Below are 26,040 nucleotides of genomic sequence, written 5' to 3' on the forward strand. Positions count from 1 at the left end.
CTCCCTCTTTGGTCCCGATTGAGGTCAGCCCCTTACTACATTGTTACCAATCTTCAGTGCTGTGACGTCACCTTACCTGTTCCATTCCTATTGTCCTTATACAACCCCAACCATTTGTCCGTATATAGTCCCAAGGTGTTTTTGACTGACATTTGCATTGTCCGTATAATGTCCCTCGGGTTCTGTAATGTATTTTCTCATTGTCCGTATCGTAACCCCCTTCACTACTTATTTAATCTTCGAAAGCCAGCCTTTTATGCATTTTATATTATATTTTGTTTCCCCAACGTCCTTTTAAAACTCACAACATTGTTATCATTTTACAGAATTGAAGTCAATAAACAAAGTAATATTTACTTCTTTTAATGTGTAATGGTTACTACACATTTTCAAAGTTTTGTTTCTAGAATGTGACTCTAAAAGAAAAACAGTCGGTGAAAAATAAAGCAAAAGTACATGAAACATGTTAGTTGTATAAGGAATATGTTACGATATAAGTATGTTTGTCTTGAACACATAATATAAACTAAAATAGAAAGTCACTGACAAGGTCGACAAATCAAATAATTGTTCCTGTGAGTAAAGATAGATCTGGTAATCAACATGGCTTTCATAATCTTGCAAAAAATAGTATCAGCCCTTATTTCTTTTGCCAATATAGTTAAAATTGTAATACGTTGAAAATCATTACATATAGCGTTAAATAGCCTTAAAAATATTTACTAGTTTTTATTAATATAAGATTTATAAGTGCACTAATTAAGTTTCCAATTGAAACAAGTTTTGTCCCTAGGGCAGATAGATTTCATGATATACAAGCAATACTTCCTTTGTCTGGTAGAACGCTTCTCATTCTTCTAATTTTTCTACGAAATTAAGGCTTTATACATTATTTCCATAGCTTAAGTTTTACAATTCTTTTTTACATATAACTGATTCTAACTTAATATTGCTTTACATATTCATTTGCTTTTATATAATACGAAGATGGAAGACGTAATGCCCTGGCTCCCGTTGAGTAGTCAAAACACACTGTGTATCAAACTTCTGGGCATAGCGTATTGGACAAATAGCTTCCAGCAATTCTGATAAGCAAATGATAATAGAGATGTTACCATAAAAATAGTTTTTAATCATGATTTAACAGCTTTAAATGACAGCTAGGTCGAGACCCACAAGCAGGGCTGGAGTATGTAGAGCCGGGTTCCTATAATAGTGAGGTACATAGGAACAGCAACAATACATTTAATATCCGGCCACAGAAAACATTTAAGGTAAAAAATGCCAACTATGTATGTTAAATGTTATCACAAATATCAAGCCTTATTCTTGTTTTGCTCAGTGTTATGGGATATGTTTTCCAGTTTTTAAATATATGTAACAATTTAAATCTATCGCACATATATGCTCTTGTAAATGTCTCTAGCTAAACTAAAATAAGGCAGTCAGAAATATAGATCAAAAAAAGATAAGACAGTTAAATAAGTTTGAAATAGCCCACCATGAAAATTTCACGTTTGTCTTGTTTAAGAAAAGCAGAACATCACCTGAACTTAATGTGCATTCATCCAATGTCAATCAGAAAGTGAGATACTAGTGACCATCTGCTGCAAATACAGTTGATATGACATGTTTGTGAATACATTATAAAGTAGCAAATATTTAATTTATCATATGCAGCATTCTCTATCATTTATATATAAAACTCCAATATTTTCATCAAAAGCTTTGTTAAACAGATTTGAAAATACAATTAATGAACGTGATCTATAACAGTTGTATATGAAACCAAGGCAGATACATTTCAGACTATACATATTGGACGTGCTGTTGCTGGAAACTTAAAATGAACTGGCAGAACGAATTTAAAACCGATATCATCAGCAGAATATGCTTTCCTGTAAAAAAAATTTCTGTTGACTCACCATAAGATAAAATATAAAAAATTTGAAACATTGCTCTTTCAATTTCGACCATTTTTCACACAAAAATAAGACACTGCAGCGGATAGTTTTAACTTTGAAGCGTTGCCATACTTTTAGCTTAATAACTTTTATCTTTCACCTGGAAAGGAGTTTTTCTTGACATTTTCGTATAGGTCATAAATTGTCAAAGACAACCAAACATGATGTCTCATATTTTTTCTCAAGGCAAAATACAGTTTTGCATTTAGATTTAACATGTAGCTTCCTCAGTAAGATATATTCAATCATGTGTCAGCGATTATGTAGTTGGACATATATTCTAGTGACATGTGCTTGTGATTATGAAGTTGTATATATGCTCTAGTGACATGTGTTTTCTAGTGACATGTGCTTTCATCTTAATGCTATTTAAGTATAGAAAAACAGTTAATTAAAATTCATCAACTTCTAAAATGGCGTGTAATGTCAAATTTCGTTGACAATGTCTCTCATAAGGTTTGATCTATCTATAACTTTTTATTGGAATTGTATAGGTAAATAGAAATTTCAAAATCAAGATGCAGGCAGAGATGTTTATAATAATTAGTCATCTTCTTACATTAAATGATTTTCAATGTTAAAAGCTAAATAAATGACATCTAATACCTATGGTATTTATCACTCATTAAATTATCTTTAAAGAATCTTCTTATCTTACAGTGCTATGTATATTGTCAATAAATGAATTAAATCAACAAAAGCAATATATCAAAGCAAAATATATTTCTAGAAAATTAGTCTTCTTGTTTTTATTACTCAAACTCTCTCGGCCTGAAGACTTGCATTGGCTGCTTTAACTATTTTGTTTCTATAATTAAAAGACCGTGACAAGAATATTCAAGAAGCCAACCGATTATAAGAGTTAATCTATTATATACATATAAATAAAATAGTCATAATACTCTTTCCAGCACCATGATCCCTACTATACGAATCTGGCATGTTTGCATGGTTTTCTTGATATCGAAAGATCTCCACAATCTACACCTGTGATATATATATATATATATATATATATATATATATATATATATATATATATATATATATATATATATATATATACTACGTTAGTAAAAACAAACTAAGATTCAGGCATACACAAGGCATGTTTCTATACAAGTGTGAGTGTTTATGGATAGTCTTAATATTCTACGATACTTTTAATACAATGTCATAGAATCACACATGAACAATGCACAAAATGTTTTGGCAAATTGTGAGAGAATAGAGACAATATTCAATGTATGTGCAGAATATTTTGTAAGATATGGTTTGGAAATTATCTCTTATAGTAGTAATAGTCGTCTCCGGAAGTGACAAACAATTGGTCCAGCTCGTCGCGGATTTCAGTGAAGGTTGGTCGTTTCCTGGGATCAAAGTTCCAAATCCTTTTCATCACGTTGTACCATCTAATAATAATAATAATACAAATAATAAGAATAATGGGAAATGTTCATGGTCTATAATAAGCACGAAATGTAACATAAATATAACAAAGCCAACATATTTCTGTATTTGTTTTTGAACTTCAAGACAGTTAACACGTTTAGCTGTTCATAAAATGTCAATATATGTGCGGACGCGTCTTTTTTTCTAACGTAGGTCATGTCAAATATTCTATATCCATTTTGTGATGAAATTTTATATTTACCAACAGTTTGGCATTCGCATGTCATAACGTTTTGTGTAACTCTATCTATATTAATATATTTTCTTTCTGATGTCTCACTATTAAGTAGAAAGAATATCAGAAAATAATGCATGACTAATAATACAATGCTACTTTTATGTGGAAATATTCAGAATATATTTGCCAAAACAAAACCTTCCATACAGTGTGCACTTCTGGTGCAAGGAGTTTTAACTGCAAATACACAAAAGTGAAAGTGCTCAACTACTGCGTCACGATAAAATCTCAATGATTAAGCTAAGACGCATGTGCTAGAGTTGAAACAAAATGTATTGACAATATGTATTGCAGTGGTGCTAAAATTCCTCTAAACCAAAACAGATTTATTACATGAAGAAAAGTAACAGATTTCATCTAAAAAGTCCAGTTAGAAGAAATGAATGCATTATTCATTGCTATGGAACTGAGAATATGGTATCTAATTTTTACTAACGTGTCATCACACTGTTCTGGTTTTGGCAGTCTCTCTCCTTTCTTCAGTCGGCTGGGTAGATCATTGCTTCGGATGTTGGAGTACGGAGTTTCACCTGTTCAAGATTGGAAATAATCATCAACATACTTTCTAAATGGATTACAAATGGCAAAAAGGTTGGAATACAAGCATAAATAAATAGTATTATATACATTAAAAACAATTCAATTGACAATGGATAGCAACTAAGTCAAAGTCGATATTATATTGTAAATGGAAAAAAAATATAATTGTCTTCTCTTGAATAGCAAGATGGACAATATAAATGAATTTCTTTAAAATTCTCTATTTGTGCTGCCATGGTGACGGAAAGTCGAGACCATGTGACTTAAAATTATTAATCATACGAATGCTGTATAGAGACTCACCAAGACTAAAGATCTCCCAAAGAACAACTCCATATGACCATACATCACTCTTCTGTGTCGCCCCAATGGTGCTTTCCATACACTCTGGCGCCATCCACTTGACCGGAATTCTCTCCTGCAAAAATGTATGCATTTAAACAGAGGCCATTGACTGACACAGGGGAGACTATTAAAGTTACAATATTAATTTAACATGCAAACTCACTAACGTCAGATGATTGCAAAGAACGTTTCATAGAGTACTAAAGTCAGGGTAAATGAACAAGAGATATAGTCCCATCTGGTTGTAAACCCCAACGCCTTGAGACACATCTGATATTCGACTTCTCTTTGTAGTAAATGAAAAATGGAGGCTGTTTTTGGACCACTTTCAAAATTGTCAGAGATGACATATATAGCTGATGACTGTATGTATTGGGACATTATAATTTTATGATGGGTACAAATTCTTTGACACATGAATATTAGGTAGCCACTCTCATGAACTCCGGTGAAAATATAATTTTCAGGAAACCACCGAATTATTATACACGTCATGCAGGTTATGCCAAATTTTGAAACTAATGGACAATGATAAAACTGCCATTTGACGAATAATGCCCTGCGTTGCAGCTCCACATCAAGGAGACCAACGATTCCTCTCTGAATAATTTTGTTAGAATAGAGCTAGCTATGCGCCACGAACTAATGCAAGTATTCTACAAGTCGTTTGTCACTAACTAGTATTACCATGAAGGTGTGTGTGTGTGTATGTTTGTGTGTTCTAAATTGTGTGTGTGTGTGTGTGTGTGTGTGTGTGTGTGTGTGTTTTCTAATTTGCTTTTCATCAACTTTGGAAACATCAACATGTTTCAGTACCCTTTAAATACAATCTCTAATGTAAAGTCTATTATTAAATTAAGATCGTTTATGCAAAACTGATTGAATCAAAGTCTTGTATTGAATGATATGAGGACATTAAAGGTAATTTTATTGTCGCAAAACATATATTTGCAACAATAAAGATACAGTTACTGTTCTCAAGTCTCAAAAACAAGACTGCTTCATCTGTTTTGCACTTACTCGGAAAATGTTTACATATATACCGAAAACGAAATTATCCGTTGTAATACTTCCGGCGGAGATTCGTGAGTCACAGTTAGTTCCTAACTTCCAAAAGTAGAGCATACTGAGTTTTACATTTGTAAATGTTGACGTACGACCAGTCATGTTATTTTGGTGGATGTGTTCTACAAAACAAGAAATGGAATTTGTCTGACCTTCTTTCCAGATGGTCCAGCCTCGGCATCGCCGTCATCAGCAGACTCGGCTGGCTGAGGTCCAAAGCCGGTTATCTTCACCTCATTCAGGAAGTTCAGAAGAATGTTTCTAGCTGCCAGACGCCGATGAACGATCTATTACAAGAACAGAGAATTATATCATTTCCATACTGAAACAAAATTATAAAAGGATTACATCTTTTTTTGCAATATATAAACGAGATAATATAGATACATGTGAAATCGCTTTACCTTTTAGGCACATAGGTTTTGTCAAAATATTGTACGTGTATAAATATCAGTATTCAATATGCAATTAATCCAGCTCCTCTTCCACACGATTATTATTAGGTTAGTTATTACCATTTTCAGAAATTTGAATTCCCATAGAGTTGATGTAGTCAAGGTCCAAATTAACCCAAGGTATTAAAATCTTATGTTTTAACTTTGATATACTAAACTATTCAAATCTTTCATTCTTCTTGATCAAACTCATTTACAACAAATGATTTTTACATATAAACATGCTGACTAGAGCTGAAGAGTATCATTAAAACAGGGCCATAACTCTATTAGGGACGTGGCGATGTTGTCATATGATGTGAGAGTGTTGTTGCATTTTATATTTTGTTTGTATGTTCAGATGAAACAAAATGTTTTGATGTACTTACATCCTTCTTTGCCAAAAACTCCATTCCCTTTGCTATATCCAGTCCAAAGCGGAACAACAGTTCTTGTAGCTCCACGGTTACGTTATGCTTGTTCCTCTCAAGATATTCCTTCAATGTCCCGTTCTCGCAATACTCATGAACAATAAACGGCCCGACTGAATAATAATAATAATAATAATAATAATAATAATAAACATTCGCAGCAAGGTCATGCTGAATATAAATATTAGTAATAGCAGTATTGCAATGAAGATTGGGTGCCCGTCCACGTCTGCAAGTACACTCATCTTTTTGTTACACGACGGCAGTAATCAACTATGAATTCTCTTTTTCTATTAACTATAACTTTGTTAAATAAATGCTACAATCACTGCGTATATTGATTTCACTTTTCATGAGCCCTAGTTAATAAAAAACTGGCTCATTCCAATTTACTGAATAGTTGATAGCCTAACTCTCTCTCTCTCTCTCTCTCTCTCTCTCTCTCTCTCTCTCTCAACAGCATAGACAATAACAGCTAAGGTAGAGGAACAGATTGAAAGTCCGATATTTCAATTTTTTAAAAGAGCCGTGTTCTGTACCTTGAAGAAGAACAGAATATTCTAGGAAACTTAAGTACTTGTAAAAACACAACTTCCTCGTTCATAAAGAACATGTAAAACAGTTTCAGAATTACATAAATAATTAAAGTCAAACTTTCATATTTGAAATCTGTATAGATGACACACAGGGAATCTGTATACATATTCGAACAATTGCGGTTATTACTGCAGAGGCTGATGTCTCTGTCTAAACGTGGGTGCAACAATGACCTACATCCCCGAAGAAGAAATGTCTGTTGTTAAAAAAGCTCCTGTACGGATGGGATTAGATCGATGACGAAGACGGAGAAAGAATAAATAGCAATTACTACAACAGATGCAAAGTAGTTAAAAGCTTCGAGCATACAGACAAAAGCATAAAGTAAGTTGACCTGAGATGATGGAGCATCTATAAATACTACAGACTCTGGCTTATTAATGATTAAGTTTACAACTTGATTTGCTTAAGATGTTTGCAGCAATTTGAAATCAGCATGATATTATATATATACAGTAGTCACGAAGGAATGTCTATGCATTCAATATGATGGCTAGAGTTATCATTAATGGAAATGAGCGTGGAGAGTGAAGGATCTGATTTATACTTCCGTCCCTTTGACTTTTAAGTGCATGACTGCGTAGTATCCAAAATAGCCTGAAACTGTTTATAATGTTATTATTATTGTTTAATTCATTATGCACGTAAATAAGCTCTCTCTCTCTCTCTCTCTCTCTCTCTCTCTCATTAAAAGAATAACAAAATTTAAATATTTCAATATCATAGACTTTTTTCTTGACACATCAGTAATTTCGTGTGTATGAGTCTATATATAGAAGATCTCAAATGGGTAACGATTTAATATTGAATTTATGAAACGAGTTCAATAATGTCCATCTTTTGCTCGCCAAGGCTCGCAAAAGCTGGACATTATTTAAAGAGTTTCATAAATTTAATACTAAATAATTACCCATTTGAGATTCTTTTTGTCACATAGTTTTTATTTCAAGTGGAAATTATCTATATAGAAAGAAGAACGAATAATTTCGTTCATTCTGACAGACGGTGAACCTTTCATTTGTTGTGCATAAAATAAAGTCCCAAACAAAGTTGAATTAGTAAAAGTAGATTGTACTTTTTTACTAACTACAAATCAAAGACAAAGCTTCCATCCGAATAAACGGGAACATTTTAAAACGACAAAATCATTTTTCAAAACAGAATGATTAATGCGATGTGATGCCACATTGTTTGATACGGTAAACCGTAGGCCTAAAGTACATGGTTACCCTAAAATGTCCCTTTCAGAACTAAACATTACATTGTTGCGATTTTTATGTGAAATAGGAATACTGGATGCAGGAATTCCCAAAATTACTGCAATGCATTTGTGACCGAATGTTTGCAGTATTTGACTGGAACAATAGACTGTACAGAAGACGTAAACAAATTTCTTTCTGAGTCGGATTTGCATCCCATATATACTGCGTAAAGATGGCGTGGTTGGATAAAGTTCTGTCAGTTAGGAGACCCATTTATGTCCTAATTCTTCGGTGAACAGAGGTGAATTTATTTACTTATGTAAGCTAACATTTAAACAACGCTTGTATATACGATGAATTCTATATCTATGTTACGGATATAGCGCTCCTTCACCCACCCCGCCATCAAATAAGCAATACCCTTAGTTTTACTTCTTATTTTTATTCTTGTCTTGTAGTTTTACGCTATTTTTCTCATTATCATATTGTTATATATGACATAACAAACCCCTATAGGGGTAACATATCCATATTCAGACAGCCAATATAATATTTCCTCAATTTCCTTTCGCGAGTCGAGTTAAAAAGATGGCCGCCAAAAATGTTCATTCAAAACCAAAGATTCCAAAATGCGGGGTTAAAAACGTTTTCCCAGCCAATCAGTAAAGAGGATACTGCACAATAATTTCATGGGCTTATTTGGACCAATCAGAATCACATAAAGTGATATTTTAATATGTGGTGCTATCAAAAATATGAAACTGCACATACTATAGGAAAACTATACCTACTATGTGATAAATGTGTATATGTTGGAGAGTGAGATATGCAGTCGTAACTAGTTCTCTGTGATGTATTGTTACAGACGTTTGATAAAGAATAATTTAGAATGCCAATAATTTGACCATAAAATAAAAACTTCAAACGACGCCGTTAGCGTTTCTCTGCAGTTATTTCCCATCACTTACTTGACAAAAACGATAAACCCGCTGTGACGCATTGCTGATTCGGACTGGCTTTGTTTCCAGATAGGATCAAATAGTTTATAAATGTTATTTACTGCGACAGATTAGGTAAATCCAGTCCTACTGCTTCCTTAAGTCATGTGTATTTATATGAAAGTGATGTGAATTTACGAGAGGAGGATGGGGGTGAACGTGTTGCGCCGAATAGTGAGTTTAATATTGTAAATTTTGATTCTAGAGTATGTATGGTATATAATTAAAATAAACTTTTCTTTTTCCATGTTAATACCGGATATATTTCATCCTATGGTACCAAATACGCTTTATTTTAACTCGTGACTTCGCCGTTTTTAACGCAGGAAAAGAAAATATCCTCTATGTTCAAATTATAACGTCCGAACCTTTCATTAATATTTCGTAGTAGTTTCAAAAAGGCTAAGCCTTAGTTCAACGTTATTATTTGTTGTCGGGGTTCCATCTAAGAAATTATTAAGTATAGTAATATTTACATTAACGTTCGTATATTGGCGTCAACTCACGCAAGACACACATATGATCGAAATTTCAAGATCAAAGTTATTTTTCTTGGTTGGTCTGAATATATATATATATATATATATATATATATATATATATATATATATATATATATATATATATATATATATATATATATATATATTGTGTGTGTGTGTGTGTGTGTGTGTGTGTGACCCAGGACTTGCGTCGTGTACCAATGTACGTGGTTGTCATGAGTGAGCGATCGAGTGAGTGATCGATCGCGGTGCATGATTCCCGTGCGTCAGGAGTATTAAAATCAATTCCCTGCCAAACTAACAAAAAAGCTTCAGGCATTCCTACTCTAGGCTGGAGACGGAGAACACCTCGAGCAGTGCGAGTTGTGAAGAGCACTGGTCTTTCACGCAAGTGAAAGACAAGGGATTGAATATAATTTGGAAAAATTATACCCTTCGAGTCTGGTAAGGGATACTTATTTTTTTCTGTGATGAAATTATAAATGCCGGTGGGTGGGTTGTATACTATGCATTGTATTTGTGTTGGTTATATTCTGTATTGTATTTGTCTTGTATTCTAAGCATGCGTTTTGTATTGTTTTAGGTTTACCTCGTACCATTAATAAATCCCACAATCGACGAGCTAGTCTTATTATTTCAACCCCAAACAAATGGAAAGATAGCTCACATCTGGCGCCCACCGTAGGACCGGGATGGAGAGAAGATCGCATTTTACGGGTGAACCAGACCGAAGGGCTGCAACCAAGGCATCCCGAAAAGAAGTTGCATTGGAAAGTCAGCATACTGGAGGACGCTAACGCGCGCTTCCACGTGATTTAGTGTTCCTTTCTGGGCCCGAACAGGAAACTTGCGCGCATACTTTCGGCGTCCGTAATGTTTCTCGGGAACTTTGACAGTAAGATGACGTCATGGAAAGTCGAGACAATTATCATAACAGCTGATGGACATTTACCTGTGTATATATAGGACGAGGAGTAATGCGTGTTCTATGTTATGTTGTTTGTTAAATTAGTGTTATAGTTTCGTAAGGAAGAATTCTTGGATTTGGAAATGCTGTAAGTATTATCTTCCATACAATTTTGTTGGCTTATTCAATCCATCATTTATCGTTTGCACAAAATAGCCATGACGTTCTAACTCTAGTTGCGCTTAAGAGCAGCATTGCATGAACGGTCTATCCGTTTAGTTCGACACGTGGTAGCAGCACGGGTTGACCCACTTGTTAGATGCGACATAGGAATGGGTGTGTAAATCGAGGTTAAGGTCGTTGTTATGAATTCGGCCTAGTTGACATATTAGCAGATGCAAGGACTTGCTTGTTGCCTAAAAATAATGTTGCGTTGATTTAATGGACATTACAATGACATTTATAGCAATTACCATGATTATTCATATGTTTACTTTACTTTTACATTACTGATAGAGGGTATGACAATTTCGTTTGTTGCGAAATGTACAGGTTGGTGTGAATTATATTTAGATTATCTGACCGCCACATATAAGATAGTTTTATAGATCACTACGTGAGGTGTTATTGACTTGACAAGACAGTTCTCTGACCTCCTTATCTAACATACCACGATTCTTTAAACCCCACTCACAACCTTTTACAGCGCTTCGACGCCCGAGTGAAAGTGGCAGAAAGCTAAATGATAATACTGTTTACATTTGTTTTTTTTGGGGGGGGGTTATATATGTACACCCCATTATGTGTTTGTTACATGTATAAGCTTGCGCTTGATATTTTCACGCGTGCGAGACGGTTTTTAAGGAGCCATTTAGAGTTGCCAGCGTAGTTCGATACCTAAACTAATTTAAAGACGTAGGCCTTTATTGATTTTTTTTAACGTTGGTAAATGTTTTTTCTGAATCGTGGTTATACAACCGATCGCTTTCGTACGACTTGTCTGCAGTGTTTTGATATAATCGCGATTTTTCTCAGGGCTCTTTTCATGATGGCTACAAGTAAGAACTCTGACAAATGAGGAAATGATATAGGCATTAAATGCTAGCGGGTATGTGGTAATGCCCATGGGGGCCCCACTTAAACACACTGTAACCCCAGCCAAATCTGATATGCCTCCGTCTACCCCTTTGTCGCAAAGCACTCCAATTGCAGGAATGGGGAGGGGATCGCTCATGCGGTTTGGTATACAGAGTGTGGACATCAAGCCCAAGGTTCAAGTAGGTGCTTCAGCACTATTTGGTGGTTCCCAGGGTACATCGCCCGCAGCCAACGATACCCCCACCCCACCCACTTCAGCTGTAGTACCTAAGATCCCTTTCTTTTCAGGGGATGACCCAACACAGAAAGGTGATGTTACATATTACGAATGGAGATTCGAGGTAAAATGTCTTATACCTGAATATCCCCCAACGATTATGCTCAGGCTATCAGACGGTCTCTACGGGGCAGGGCGAGACATACCGTTATAGCCTTAGGCGAGAAAGCATCTACTGAAGCCATCTTGAGACGCCTAGATACTGCCTTTGGAGATATGTCGACTCAGCCATGATTATGCAAGAGTTGTTCAACTCTTTCCAGAGAGAAGGGGAATCGGTGACCTCCTTTGGTTGCAAGCTGGAGACACTTCTCCAAACTGCGATCGAAGCAGGCCACATCAGAGAAGAGGATAAGGGTGGCCTCCTCAGACAAAAGTTTGGTCTTCACTAAGAAGTGAACTCCTCAAGAGCCACACTCGCCATAAGTTCGACTCCATCACTACTTATGACGAGTTACTGCGAGAAATTAGGATGGTCGACAAGCAGATGAACTTGCCGAAGGACGCTAACCCAACCCCGCCCCCCCCCCAGAAAGTACTTCACCAGCCCATGGCAGAAAGCGGCTACGAAAGTTGCAAGGTGGAGAGAGATTTCGACTTAAGGATCCAACAGACAGAGGAGAGATTAGGATCTCAAAAAACAGTCGCTACTCCTCAGATAACTGACTGGAATTAGCAAAGGGAGGGATGACAGTAACGGACAGGCCCAAAACGACGGCGATAACAACCGATGCCACTATAGCAATAGGGTCCACGACAACTACCGAAGGAATCTGGGGAACGGTACAAGAGTTAACGGCAACCGAGGGCGTGACTATGGTAGAGGAGTGCAGCAGAAAATGGAAACCGCCTCTCTAGATGGCCATACGGAGGCTGGTAACCAGAATACGCTATTTAAGCGCTTGGTTGGTTCTTCCAACACTAGTATTGTTTATCTAAACAACGTTCCGGTGACTGCCCTTATTGACAGTGGGTCCATGGGGACTACCGTATCAAATAGTTTATATTTGTCGCTTGGTGACAAGCTGGTGCTTCACTCGCTTGAATCGCTGGGTCTCAGGGTGACTATTGCAGACGGCTCTTTCCTGAGTTATCTGGGAAACAATGTGTCCAATTTTAATGCCGTTTTATCCCATTTTGAACGCAGTGTCCCCATTTTAGTTGTACCAGATACAGAGTCCAGCCATACCTGTCCTATCGTTATTGGAACAAATGTCATTCATTTGTGTAGGGATTACATGATTGATAATCATCCTACAGATAGAATTCCAGATGCATGGAAAATTGCTATTGATAGCATTGAGTGTAAGTCATTTACAGTAAAATCTACCAATATGCATGCTGTCAATGTTGCGCCGTATAAAACCATTACTATCAACGGCATTGCCCGCAATGTTGATGCTCATATAGCAGAAGTGGTTACCGAGAACTTAGGAAACTCAGAACAGGTTACGGTCTGTCCAAGGGTGATCAGGGTTGATCATAAGGGTTCATATTCCAGGGTTCAGGTCAGACTTTGCAATATGTCGGCCAAATGTTTGACAATAAGACCCAAATCGGATATATGTCTTATAAGTGAAGTCAAAGTTGTTGACAACTTGGCTTCTGATTTCACCCCTGACATGTCCAAAAACAGTGGACATTACCTTCTGGAAGATTTAAGAGTTAAGATAGGTGCTGCAAATCTGAACCCAGAGCAACGGGATAAACTTAGGCAGCTATTGGGCAGATGTGATTGCATATTTTCAAAGGGCCCCACAGATTTGGGAAGGACGGATCTCATCAAACATAAGATAGTGCTTGATGACCATAAGTCGTTGAGGCAGCCATACAGGAGGATCCCGCCGGGGATGTACGAGGAGGTGCGTCGGCACATTAAGGAAATGTTAGATGCTGCTGAAATCAGGGAATCTGACAGTCCCTACTCCTCTAATGTTGTGTTAGTGCGGAAACGTGATAACAGCCTACGTTTCTGTATAGACTACAGGGCCCTCAATGCAAGGACCCGGAAGGATGCTTATATGCTTCCACGGTTTGACGATACTGTTGATGTCTTGCAAGGGGCCAAGTTCTTCTCTAAGCTGGACCTTAGGTCCGAATATTGGCAAGTTGAGATAGGAGAACAACACAAGCAATATACAGCCTTCTCGGTGGGTCAGCTCGGTTGTTATGAGGCGAACCGATTGAGTTTTGGTCTGTGCAACGCTGGGGCTACTTTGCAGCGTCTTATGGAAAAATGCATGGGAGAATGCACCTCAAAGAGTGCAAAATCTTCATAGATGATATTCTCATATTCTCAAGGACGTTCGACGAGCACATAGAACGGTTAGAAGCTGTGTTTGCACGCTTACATCAGCACGGTCTTAAGCTGAAACCCTCTAAATGCGAGTTGTTCATGTCCTCAGTCGTTTATCTGGGTCATGTTATATCCGAGGAAGGTACAAAGACCGAGCCGGAGAAGGCCGCTGCGATTAGGATTTGGCCAAAACCTAAAAACATTAAGGAGCTATGTCAGCTTTTAGGGTTTGCAGGGTACTATCGTAGCTTTGTCGAGAGATTCTAGCAGATAGCACAACCCATAAACGCTCTATTAGAGGGCCATGGCACGACCAAGGTGCCTCGAAAGAATAAGTCCAAAAACAAACAAGCAGCTCCTTGGACTTGGGGCACTGCCCAAGAAACCGCCTTTTTAACTCTAATAGACAAGTTGACCTCTACCCCCATCTTAGTATTTGCCGACTATACTAAACTATTTATCGTACATACGGATGCTAGTGGCTCTGGTTTAGGCGCGATCCTATATCAAGAGCAAGAGGGGGTGAAAAGAGTAGTTGCCTACGCCAGTCGTGGATTGAGACCCAGTGAACGATGCTATCCAGATCACAAGCTCGAATTTTTAGCGTTGAAATGGGCAGTGACGGATAAATTCCACGACTATCTCTTAGGTTCTTTCTTCGAGGTGGTCACGGACAGCAACCCATTAACATACGTCCTTTCGACGGCAAAACTGGATGCTGCAGGGCATAGATGGGTTGCTGCTCTAGCAAATTACAATTTTTCCATCAAGTTTAAAGCTGGCAAAAATAACGCTGACGCCGACGGTCTCTCGCGTTTACCACAAATGTTTCCAGACGTGGCAGAAGCTATTTGCCATGCAGCCACTGTTTCTGTACCCTTGACTGAGAGTATTTCGGATGATCCAGCCCCTCATTCGGCCGATGAGGTGTTTGCGTCTAAACATTATAATAACATCAAGTGGGGCAAGGAACAGTTGACTAATAAGACTCTAGCGAGAATTATTTACCTCAAGAGTAAGGGTTTTCGGCCCGGGGAGGAGGATCTAGGGGGAGAAAATTCGTCCGTGCAGAAATTTCTCCGTGAATGGAACCGCCTTGGAGTCGAAAACGGCGTTCTCTATAGAACCACTTCTCTTGATGGTCAATCTATCTGACAGCTCGTGATCCCAGAGTCATACCGGAGCCTAGCCTTGAAAGGTATCCACAACGATATGGGCCATCAGGGCAGGGAGAAGACACTCTGGTTAGCTAGGCAAAGGTTTTATTGGCCTGGTCTGGAGAAGGACGTGAACCGCAAGGTGGAGTCTTGCGAACGGTGCGTACGCAGAAAGACCACGGTTAGGGCAATGGTCAAATTAACCCCAATTCACACCACCCGCCCAATGGAGCTCGTCTGCATAGACTTTTTGTCTCTTGAGCGATCTAAGGGAGGGTTTGAGAACATCTTGGTGATAACCGATCATTTCACCAGGTATGCTCAGGCCGTTCCTTGCCGAAATCAGACAGCTCAGATTACCGCTAAAGCCCTTTATGAGCACTTCTTTCGATATTAGTTTCCTGGAAAGGCTTCACAGCGATCAAGGACGTAATTTCGAGGGTAAAGTTATAAAGGAGTTATGCAAATTAGCGAACATGCAGAAGTCTCGCTCCTCCCCGTTTCACCCACAGGGGAATGGCGCCTGCGAACGCTTCAATGGAACGCTCTTAAAAATGCTAGGGACATTGGAGGAAGAGCAAAAACTTGATTGGAAGTCATACATTGCTCCAATTGTCCATGCATATAATGCTACTAAGAACGATTCCACCGGATTCTCGCCCCATTTTCTTATGTTTGGGTGGCACCCCAGGCTTTCTGTCAACGCCTATCTAGGCACTACACCAGATAGTGGCGAGGCTGCTGAAGTACCTCTCGCGTACGTGGCAAAACTGAAAGACCGCCTCAAGTTTGATTACAAGGCCGCGACGAGGGAGTCGAGCAAGAGCCATACTAAGAACAAGGCCCAGGACGATGAAAAGGTTTGCGAGTCCAAACTTGAAGTAGGGGACCGAGTCTTAGTGCGCAACGTTGGACTGAAAGGGAAACAGAAATTAGCCGACAAGTGGTCCAAGGATGTATATCAGGTGATATTAATCCCCAATTTAAATATACCTGTGTACAAGGTAAGGAGGGTCGAGGGTTCGAAATCCACATGCACATTGCATCGTAATATGCTTTTGCCCTTCGACTACCTTCCCTGTGATCCAGTCCCCATGAAACAAGTTCAGAAGAAACTTCGTGTAGCAAACGCTACCCCTTTGGAGTCGAGCTCTGAATCTTCGAGTTCTGACTCGGACTCCGACCGGTATGTTATACCACAAAGACGAATCGGGGGGGGGGGGGGGCAGGAAGGATAGTGTTCAGTTCCGTGAACACTTTACACAAACAACCCCTGTTAATAGATCACCATCTATTATCGATCCCCATATTAGCCAGCGTAAACTTTCAAACAAGTAGGTCTAGGCAATATGGCAGTAGGTTAAGTGAACCCACGAATCATTTTTCTGCACGCTCTCGCGTCTCACATGAGAGTACTTAGTTCGGTTCCCCAGAGATATCTGCCGAAAGGTCAGTTCAAAGCCCGACCATCTTAGAGGGAGACCCGGACAGCCGGTCTGTGGTGTTGATCCTAAGCCCACTGGCGCAACAGAAAGACTCAGGCCAGCAACCGTTGAGGCGTTCAACCAGAGACCGAAAACCACCCAACCGGCTATGCCAGTGGGTGTATTCGCAAACTGTTTACTACGTGTGAATTACTGAGATCTAGATTACATGCCTGTTTTTATTTGCAGCTGATAGCTGGAGCGATGCAAATGAGCCCCTTTCATGTAAATTAAATACAGCAAGGTATTTGACGACGACAATTCCATTTTTATTTTTAGTTGTAGTCCCTATTTCAGGGTTTTGTTTTATCTGCAGGGAGAGTAAATTAGTTAAGCTCTGTATTGGTAATCATTTCAGAGGTATGATAGGTTTTTTATTGGTTTCCAAAAGACTCGAAGGATAGTTCCAAACGATTGATATTGTACTTTTTACGCGGCAAGCACAAATTTGCTAAAATTTCAGGAGACATTTACATTTAGGGAGGGAGTATGTGACCCAGGACTTGCGTCGTGTACCAATGTGCGTAGTTGTCATGAGTGAGCGATCGAGTGAGTGATCGATCGCGGTGCATAATTCCCGTGCGTCAGGAGTATTAAAATCACTTCCCCGGCAAACTAACAAAAAAAGCTTCAGGCATTCCTACTCTAGTTTAGAGACAGACAACACCTCGAGCAGTGCGAGTTGTGAAGAGCACTGGTCTTTCACGCAAGTGAAAGACAAGGAATTGAATATAATTTGTAAAAATTATACCCTTTGAGTCTGGTAAGGAATAATTAGCTTTTTCTGTGATGAAATTATAAATGCCGGTGGGTGGGTTGTATACTGTGCATTGTATTTGTGTCGATTATATTCTGTGTTGTATTTGTCTTGTATTCTAAGTATGCGTTTTGTATTGTTTTAGGTTTACCTCGTACCATTAATAAATCCCACAATCGACGAGCTAGTCTTATTAATTCAACCCGAAACGAATGAAAAGATAGCTCACACACACACACACACAGATATATATATGTATATGTATGTGTATATGTATGTATGTATATGTATGTATGTATGTATGTATATGTATATATATACGTATATGTATGTATATAAAGCAACACGGACAATAACAGCTAAGATTCAACAAATTTAAAGTTCATATTTATAAAGGGAGTGTGACAAGGGAGTGTGCAAGTACACTGTTTCCAGTAAATTCTCGAGTCTTACGTAGTGTACATTTCTTTGATAGTCAGAAACTTTGAAATGGCTCCACAAATGAGCGTTCTAGTGCACTGACCTGATGACTTAAGATAGTCAGCGACTTCTGCTTATAAAGCAAAGCAATTTTGTCCGGTAAATTAGGACCGTATGAAAATACATTTATCCTACTCGAAATATATTATAATAGTATAGATAAGAAAAAAATTAGGCCCTATAGGAATAAAAAATTTCGAAAATCAATTTTCTATTTCAGCTCTGTATCAATCACATTCGCATCAGACTCGAGGATGAAAACAGACGAAAACTCGTCGAAGCGCCATGGTTACCAGAACCGAACCGGAGCACTTTACAATGTATATACCGTAACAGTATCACTTTTAAAATTAGTCATAAAGATCTTGTGTATTGCATTGTGTATTGCATTGGTTATTGTTTGTCATACAAACACATATATATGTAAACACAGACACTATATGTGTGTAATTAAATCTATGCTGTAAAATCTAATGTACTTCGTGTCTGAACTGTAATAATATTAGCTCTGATTGTTTTTTATGATATTAGTCTTTTAATGATATTCAAAGACAAAATGGATAATATCTGTTCTTGCCCTTCAAACCTACGTGTGTCATCACTCAACACTGCCCCAACAAATTTCAAGACGTTGGGATGGTTTCCGACCTTGGTACCAAGAAAGTTGATCTTTGCCTTCATCAGTTGCAGATCATTATCGGTGTGTGTTTCTGTTTGAAAGAAATGCAGATTTAAAAGCTAGAGCATACACAAAACTATTAAAGTACTGCAGTATTTAGTTTATTTTTTATCTAATTCTACAAGAGTTAATTTTACTTTTCAGATAAATGCCCCGAAAATACCACAACCGTACTTATCTTCGTGCTCATCTTATTTCTGTGCATATCTTCCTGACATGGTGTGTACATTCAGGTACAACGCAAAACTTTAAAATAAATGCTTATGTCTATACTGAAAGCCTCGTGTATTACATTTAGAGTTGACTAAAATGGTTCCAGACGCTGAGCTGCAAGAAACAAAGTGTACCCATCTTACGCTCTTGTAATATTTGAATAGTATGTTAGGACTACTAAATACTATATAGATGGATCGCTTGTTAGTTTACTTGAACAATCTCACTGTTCAAGCTGGTACGTCAGCTTGGTTTGGGTTGTATTAGGTTTTATATTTCCTTGATTGAAAATTATGCTTTATATGCATCTGTAATGCTCCAAGAGACGAAGATCTGCCACATTCATATTGGATTTGAATTCCAACATCTAGTTGTGCTTGGATAGAAAGATTCAGTAAGAAAGATAAAGTCCGATTCCACATGACATAGCTTCTGTCAGCTCATTGATTCGAAAAAATAATTACATATATTCGTACTTTGAGATAGAAAAAACTGTGGGGCCAGGTTGCTTACTATTGTATTACACAAAGAAAGTTCACCGTATTTCATTCCTGATTATCAGGGATCCAATATTGTTTCACCCAACAGCGGCCGTTTCTATCGCCGTACTGTGGCAGGCCAGTTACGATTCGAAATGTCTCAAACTGAATATTTTCTGACCTTACACAATTATTTACAGATAAGATGTTCACTGGCTTTATTCAATTTTCGACCTAAAGAACGTCACATAGATTTTGTTTAGAGCTGATCCTACGAGGCATGCTAAAGTTAACACGGCTTGGATAGTTGCCTCTTTGTTGAACTGTAAAATCCACCCATTTTGAGGTCAGATAAATATTGTCAACGTGTATGTAATAATCAACTAAATTGCTATTTATATGAATCCTCGCCGTGTTAGGTGAGCTATAATTGTTATGAATTAACCAAACATTCTGATGATTAAAGGTGATATTTGGCGTAAACCTAATTTAGAGTTTGTTCGATGTCATTGACCGAGCTAATTCTCTGCTAATACATCTGCGTCAGCAAACGTCTTTATACGATAATTTAACTATCAACTTTATCATTGATATAACTCAGATATACTATTGGCCTCATTTCGAATCCTTATCAGATGTCATTACTGATGTGTTTGAAAGTATTTTATTAACACGAACAGACCGTGTCTTAGTTTAAGGATAGTAAACCATTTCAATAAATTGTAGCTTACGCCATAAGTAGAAAAGTTATGAATCAATTCATCGTGCCAAATTCAATCAAATTCGTTTGAAAAAATTCTAACAAAATAAATACTGGCACCATGTCTTTATCACTCAAAGCTTAAATATTGCTGTATATTTTGAACAAATGTCCAGAAATGAAGTCAGATTGATATTTGGAAAAACGTTTGTTATGCTGAAATCGCAAAAGACTATTTAAAACAATTCTAAACGTAATACTTTCTTACACACGCAAGAGAAATAATTGGAGCTGGACTATATCTAAACGAAGACACTTTTCTACAGTGAGAAAAGACACTAAACAGAATATTAAGAGTGCGACATACCCTTTAATGTTTTTGCCGCAACATGTAATTGGGATTTCGTCCCGTGGTGCATTGTGGCTTTGTAAATATTAGCAAAGTGACCTTGTTTGATGAGACTTTCGAACGTGATGTCGTCCCTCGATAAGTGCCAAGCCTGCTCCGATTCAAACGACATCCCTCCATAAAGGTACAGCTCTGACATCGCTCGATTCTGTAGAGATGTATAACGTTTTGTAATCAGTGATAACATTTTTAGAAAATTTTAAAAAATAATTTAAAAAGTTAATAATAATAATAATAATAGCTGATAGACTGTCAACCATATTATTTTTTTCTAACAGTGTCAAAATGCATTAAAGTGTACAGTGTTACCATAATGTGCTAATAATAAAGCAACTCTCATAGACTTAAAGCAATACAACATACACATATTACAACATATCCATCAACTTGGCCCTGTGTTGAAACAAGGTTCTTTATTTTGCAAATTAATCAGCAAGAGTTGTACAGTCTGTAATAGTAATAACAGAGGTATCATATTTATTATTCGAAGCTTCTGTACTCATTATCAATAAAACAAAAGGTTTTGTCCATATTACACGAAATACAAGTGGTCTAGTTATGTGCCTGAATTAAATGATCGCCGTGTCTGCTAAAAGTCATCCAGTTTTATTTATTTATATTGCCTGAAGTTCACTACACTCATTTAAGGAACGTCAACCACGTAAGCAATGGTTTAATAGCAATGCCGAAGTCAGTTCGAATAAAACAAAACACTGTCAGCTCGCAGTTTAATACACGTAAAAAAAGATACAACACCAGACTAAGATATGCCATATATTATCTTATAGTACCATGCTATATATTACCTTATATTACCATCGTTGTTTGAAAATGCGTTCATGTTTGTTAGTCCTGCGCTTTCAATATGACCTTTGCATCATTACTGAGCGAGACATACTGTTATTATTTAGCTGGACTATGGGCACATTAAATACTGCAATCGGAGGCAGGCCTCTCCATATCTTTATGCGATGTCTTCCTTCTTAATAGTATGTGTATCTTTCAGCAAATTTATTTTGTATTCATCACTTTTATTTATCATTTAAAACTTATTCGAGTGATCAAACATTCCTTTAGTTGTATTCGAATGATAATCTAATTATAAAGCTTAAGTTCCTCTTTCACAGAGTTCTTTTCTACCTCATATGTGTTCAAATGACTCTAAGAAGTTCATTCTTCAATGCATAAGAACTATTCTATCACGAATTTATTTATTGCGGGTGTGTGTGTGTGCGTGTTTTGGTGTTTTCATGTAGCTTTAACAATTTTTCGGTCATATCGCTACGATGTCTGCAGTGTGACAGTTTATAGTGATGCCTAGGACTGAGGCATCATGCCGCAGACATGTAGCACGATGTCCCACCCAGTCTTATATTTTTTAAATCTGTGAAAAATAATAAGTCGCAGAAAATAATGTTAACAGAAAGTCGAATGCAGGTAAAGACATCACCTCCTAACTTTATCTTAAAATACCACAGGGGATGTAGACCTATATTATATAATCCTACTAGTGAGTTTGTGTATTGTTCTATAGGTTGTTGGTCTTTAAATGTTTCAATAGATGGCAGGGACATGCATAAAATACACAGTAATATGAGGCACCTAAGCACTCTTTACTTTTGGAAATAGTTTTGGTCATCAAAGGTGCATGCAAGGTAGATCTGAAGAAATCCTGTCATATTGCGGTTAAATCTAATGTAAAGGTAAAAAGTCATAAAAATGTGCACAGCTAAATACTTTGTTAGAATTTTTTCAATTTAATTATTGTAATTAACGTTATAGCAATAAAATATCATTTATTTCCACGCGAGACTGTTGAATAAATGTTCATCAAGGATAACATCGAAAATCTCCGTCTTTGAATGCATCATTAACATCGACCGTGCAGATATGACCTAAACAATAAATACATAAATACGGATCCATGTCAGTTTCATCAATTGATTCACTCTCACTGCACTCTTATGCGTGTGTCACATGTTGACCATACACAAGGAGTTTCTTTTTCAAGGCTAATTACGATGTCGGCAAAGAAATTCATCAGATGTGAGGCACGAAGAGGTCACAATTGTATACATAAACATACTGAATTAGGTGCTTCTCAACAGATATCTCATGCGTGGGGGAAATATGTTTATACTTACGTCAAGCCCGTAGCTTTGATTTGCGGCTGCCATTGATCTCCTTTCCCTACGCCTCACAGAAAATTCGTTATACTTCCTCTGTATGGGTGCTGGTGCTCGACCACGGCGTAACAAGAAGATGATTACCCCAATCAATATGGCGATGATCAGCAGGAAACCTTTTGAAATATGTAGTGCGATGACAAACGATCAGTTAAATTAAAATAAAACTACAGCCAGTGCCTGCTGAAGAACTTAAAAAATATTTTTAGTAATATGCATCTGCGAACAATAATTTCAATTACGAAACTCAAGCCGACTTTGTTCAGATGAAACACTTTTCTCGTCTCTTCATTTATTTCCTGCATATTGTATCCGCTGATTTTCACAAAAAATCTGGCTGATTTAAAAGATTTTATTATATTTCCCAAAATATCAGTTCAATATGTGACCTATAAATATTAGAGAAATCAGATAGAACTTGTTATAGAAATTTTCCTCCTTACTGACGGTCTATCCAGAAACAAAGTCATCCACCCATCTATTAATGCATGCACATACATACATACATACATACATACATACATACATACATACATACATACAGTATTTGCATATGAAATATATGTATCGAAAGATAAAATATTGACTACGGCTATTGCAGTTACGTACCTAGCACACCTCCGACTATTCCTCCTATCAGTGCTCCTATCTGTACCTTGGCTGTAAAATAGATCATATAAAAGAGATTAATGAGGACAGAATGGTAAATCATACTACACATTAGATCGGTCCTATTCAACGCCTTTGAACAGAATATCAAGCTCTATTAACAGACTTAAAGATGAATCCTAACAATTGTGTTCAGCATGTTTTCCACGTTCCAAAATTCATACCCATCCCACAAATACACCGCCTACCCGTGCAAGTAAATAATGACCGCTCAAAATATTATCAGTACTCGAGACCAAATAATGTTAATAAAATTTGTTAATTTAATTGTGTTTCTAGATATAGGCAAAATATTTAGTTATCTGAAACAATTGTCTATTTTACTAAATGAAGGCAGCAATGCATTTCCCTGCTTCACGACAGCTGCCTTTTTGTAGGACTAGTGTTTAAACACAATGCGAACTATTTTATCTTGTCACACTTTAACAATTTAGGTAAAATATTTATGGAATTTTAAACAGTTACTACACGAAATTCAGGTAATACATTTAGCTCCAAATATTTGTTTAATTCATAGAAATTGTATCAATATTTATCACAAAAGAAGCAAAGACTTTTCAGTTCATGATATAATAGAAAACAGGTCTGGTTTGCATTCGACAGAGTATAAACACAGGAGTAGCATTATTTTTTACATAGTCAAATTCAAGCAATTACCGCCAAGTCAAATCCGGCCTTTTTTTTAACAAATTTGTATCTACATTTACTCATGCGCTCTCTCAAATATGGAAACAGATTTCTTATAACTTAAAAGAAATGATGCCATTAAAATTAAAATTACAATAATATTTGCAAACAAATAAAGGTGATACAATATGCTATAAAGTGTCACAAGGTACAACACATACATTTTGCATTTCTAGTCTTAAAAGAAAATTCAAAGGATTATACTCTGTGAATAGATTGTGACCGGTCAATTGTATCCATATTATTGATAAAATATACGTTGACTTTCATTGCTCTTTTATATACTATGTCATCAGTCGAGATAAAACGAGTGATATAGAGAAAAGTCAACATAAAATCTGTCCTAAAACTCTCATTGGTAAGAAATATTGCAAGAAAACACACTGAGGATGAATAACACGAATGACTTATGTTATCCCAAGGACAATCAGAAGTAAAATCACACCCACCCCGTCCCGTTATTATAATTTTGCTAGATATATCGTCAACAGCTAAAATATTCTCAACAGAGACATCAAACACTGGCAGGTGTGGTATACCATAAATCGCTATTTTTGTGATATCGAGGAAAAAACGTATGTTCATTTTTGTATTTGTTCTTTTTGAGGATTTAAGTTTTGGGTGAGTTTAACGTTTCTTGTTTTCATCCTTGCAATCTGAATATCTCAGTGCAATGGCAATGATATCAGTTATGCATTTTGATTTCAGACTTATAATAACAGATTCATAGTTTGTTTTTTTTAAATCAAGACCCTTGATACAAGTTTAAAAGTTTAGATTAAAACCTTTAAAATGTATCTTTTTTTTTCTTTTTCTGAGAGATCTCTAGGTCGCAAAAATTTTAATCAGCATAAATGTCCAAATTTATGGTAAATTTCTTTTTGAGAGTTGGTCAGATCAGGAATCAGATGAACGAGACTATTCATTCTTCTCTTTTCATACTAAAATAGTATAAAAGATCCAAACATTATTTCATCCTATCTTAGCCTACCTTGGAAACATGTAAAATACTAACATATTGCAAGAATCGATTTAAAAAACACATTACGCAAAGCAGAAGCTGTCCGGATCTTTTTCTTTGATAAGATAATGGAGATTTTGATTTCTGTACTTGTTCAGCAGTATGTGAGAAAGTTTGCCAGTAGCTTCTCGTGGGTCGGTGGTTCTTCCCGGGGTTTTTCTGGGTTCTTCCTCCACCATTAATACTGGCCACCCTGCATAGCCTATCGTGTGCTGAAAAATGGCGTTAAACCCTACAGCAACAACAACAACAACAACAACAACAAATTGTTCAGCAATTTAATTGCAGCATTCAGTTATGTTATTTCGGAAAGAGCTTTGCACGCATTTTGTATAACTAGCAAATATATGGAAAAAATATGAAGTTAGCAACTATAAATTTCTTATCGTCGAAAGATTTATGAGCGTTTTCGTTTATTCATCTTTTGACGGTATGGTTTTGAATCATGATATTAGGGACAAGAAAGGATCACTTCTGCTGAAATTATCAATTTTTCTTTAAGTTATTCAAACTAAATATAAAGTAGGTGGAGAGAAATCCATTTAATCTAAGTGTATATTAGTATCCAATCCTTACAAACAACTATTTTATTGTTACAAGTTCTGTCCTTGTCTTTAGCATATTCAGTTTGGTTCTAGGGTGGTAAACATTGCAACAAAAGTGTAATAACCAAACGAGCGCATCGTGTGTGAGAATGAAACAGATTTATTTGTTAAATGTTTTGAAATATTTTGAGTTTTCATTTTATTCTCTGGAACGTATGAGTTTCATA

The 26,040-nt window shown here is 36.7% G+C and overlaps 1 protein-coding gene and 1 long non-coding RNA gene across 2 annotated transcripts in view; one reads left to right on the forward strand and one right to left on the reverse strand.

Moving 5' to 3' along the window:
* Positions 1-347: 347 nt before the first annotated feature.
* LOC149775985 (uncharacterized) overlaps positions 348-26,040 on the reverse strand; it is a 68,116-nt gene continuing 42,423 nt past the window's right edge. The window contains exons 15-23 of the mRNA XM_089941102.1: positions 23,501-23,551; positions 22,850-23,007; positions 20,664-20,853; positions 18,816-18,935; positions 6,428-6,582; positions 5,757-5,891; positions 4,498-4,612; positions 4,091-4,184; positions 348-3,376 (exon numbers count right to left, since the gene is read on the reverse strand). Coding sequence (XP_089797228.1) covers positions 3,247-3,376; positions 4,091-4,184; positions 4,498-4,612; positions 5,757-5,891; positions 6,428-6,582; positions 18,816-18,935; positions 20,664-20,853; positions 22,850-23,007; positions 23,501-23,551 — 1,148 coding nt within the window. The 3' untranslated portion in view covers positions 348-3,246. The remainder of the gene's footprint in view (positions 3,377-4,090; positions 4,185-4,497; positions 4,613-5,756; positions 5,892-6,427; positions 6,583-18,815; positions 18,936-20,663; positions 20,854-22,849; positions 23,008-23,500; positions 23,552-26,040) is intronic.
* Positions 10,243-19,124, forward strand: LOC149775986 (uncharacterized). Its single transcript, XR_016416073.1, has 3 exons — positions 10,243-10,824; positions 18,446-18,545; positions 19,049-19,124. It is a non-coding gene; the product is annotated as an uncharacterized LOC149775986 (long non-coding RNA).

The sequence above is a fragment of the Sinohyriopsis cumingii genome, chromosome 18 (genome assembly GCF_028554795.1).
Source record: "Sinohyriopsis cumingii isolate HCF-2022 chromosome 18, ASM2855479v2, whole genome shotgun sequence".
Lineage (NCBI taxonomy): Eukaryota > Metazoa > Mollusca > Bivalvia > Unionida > Unionidae > Sinohyriopsis > Sinohyriopsis cumingii.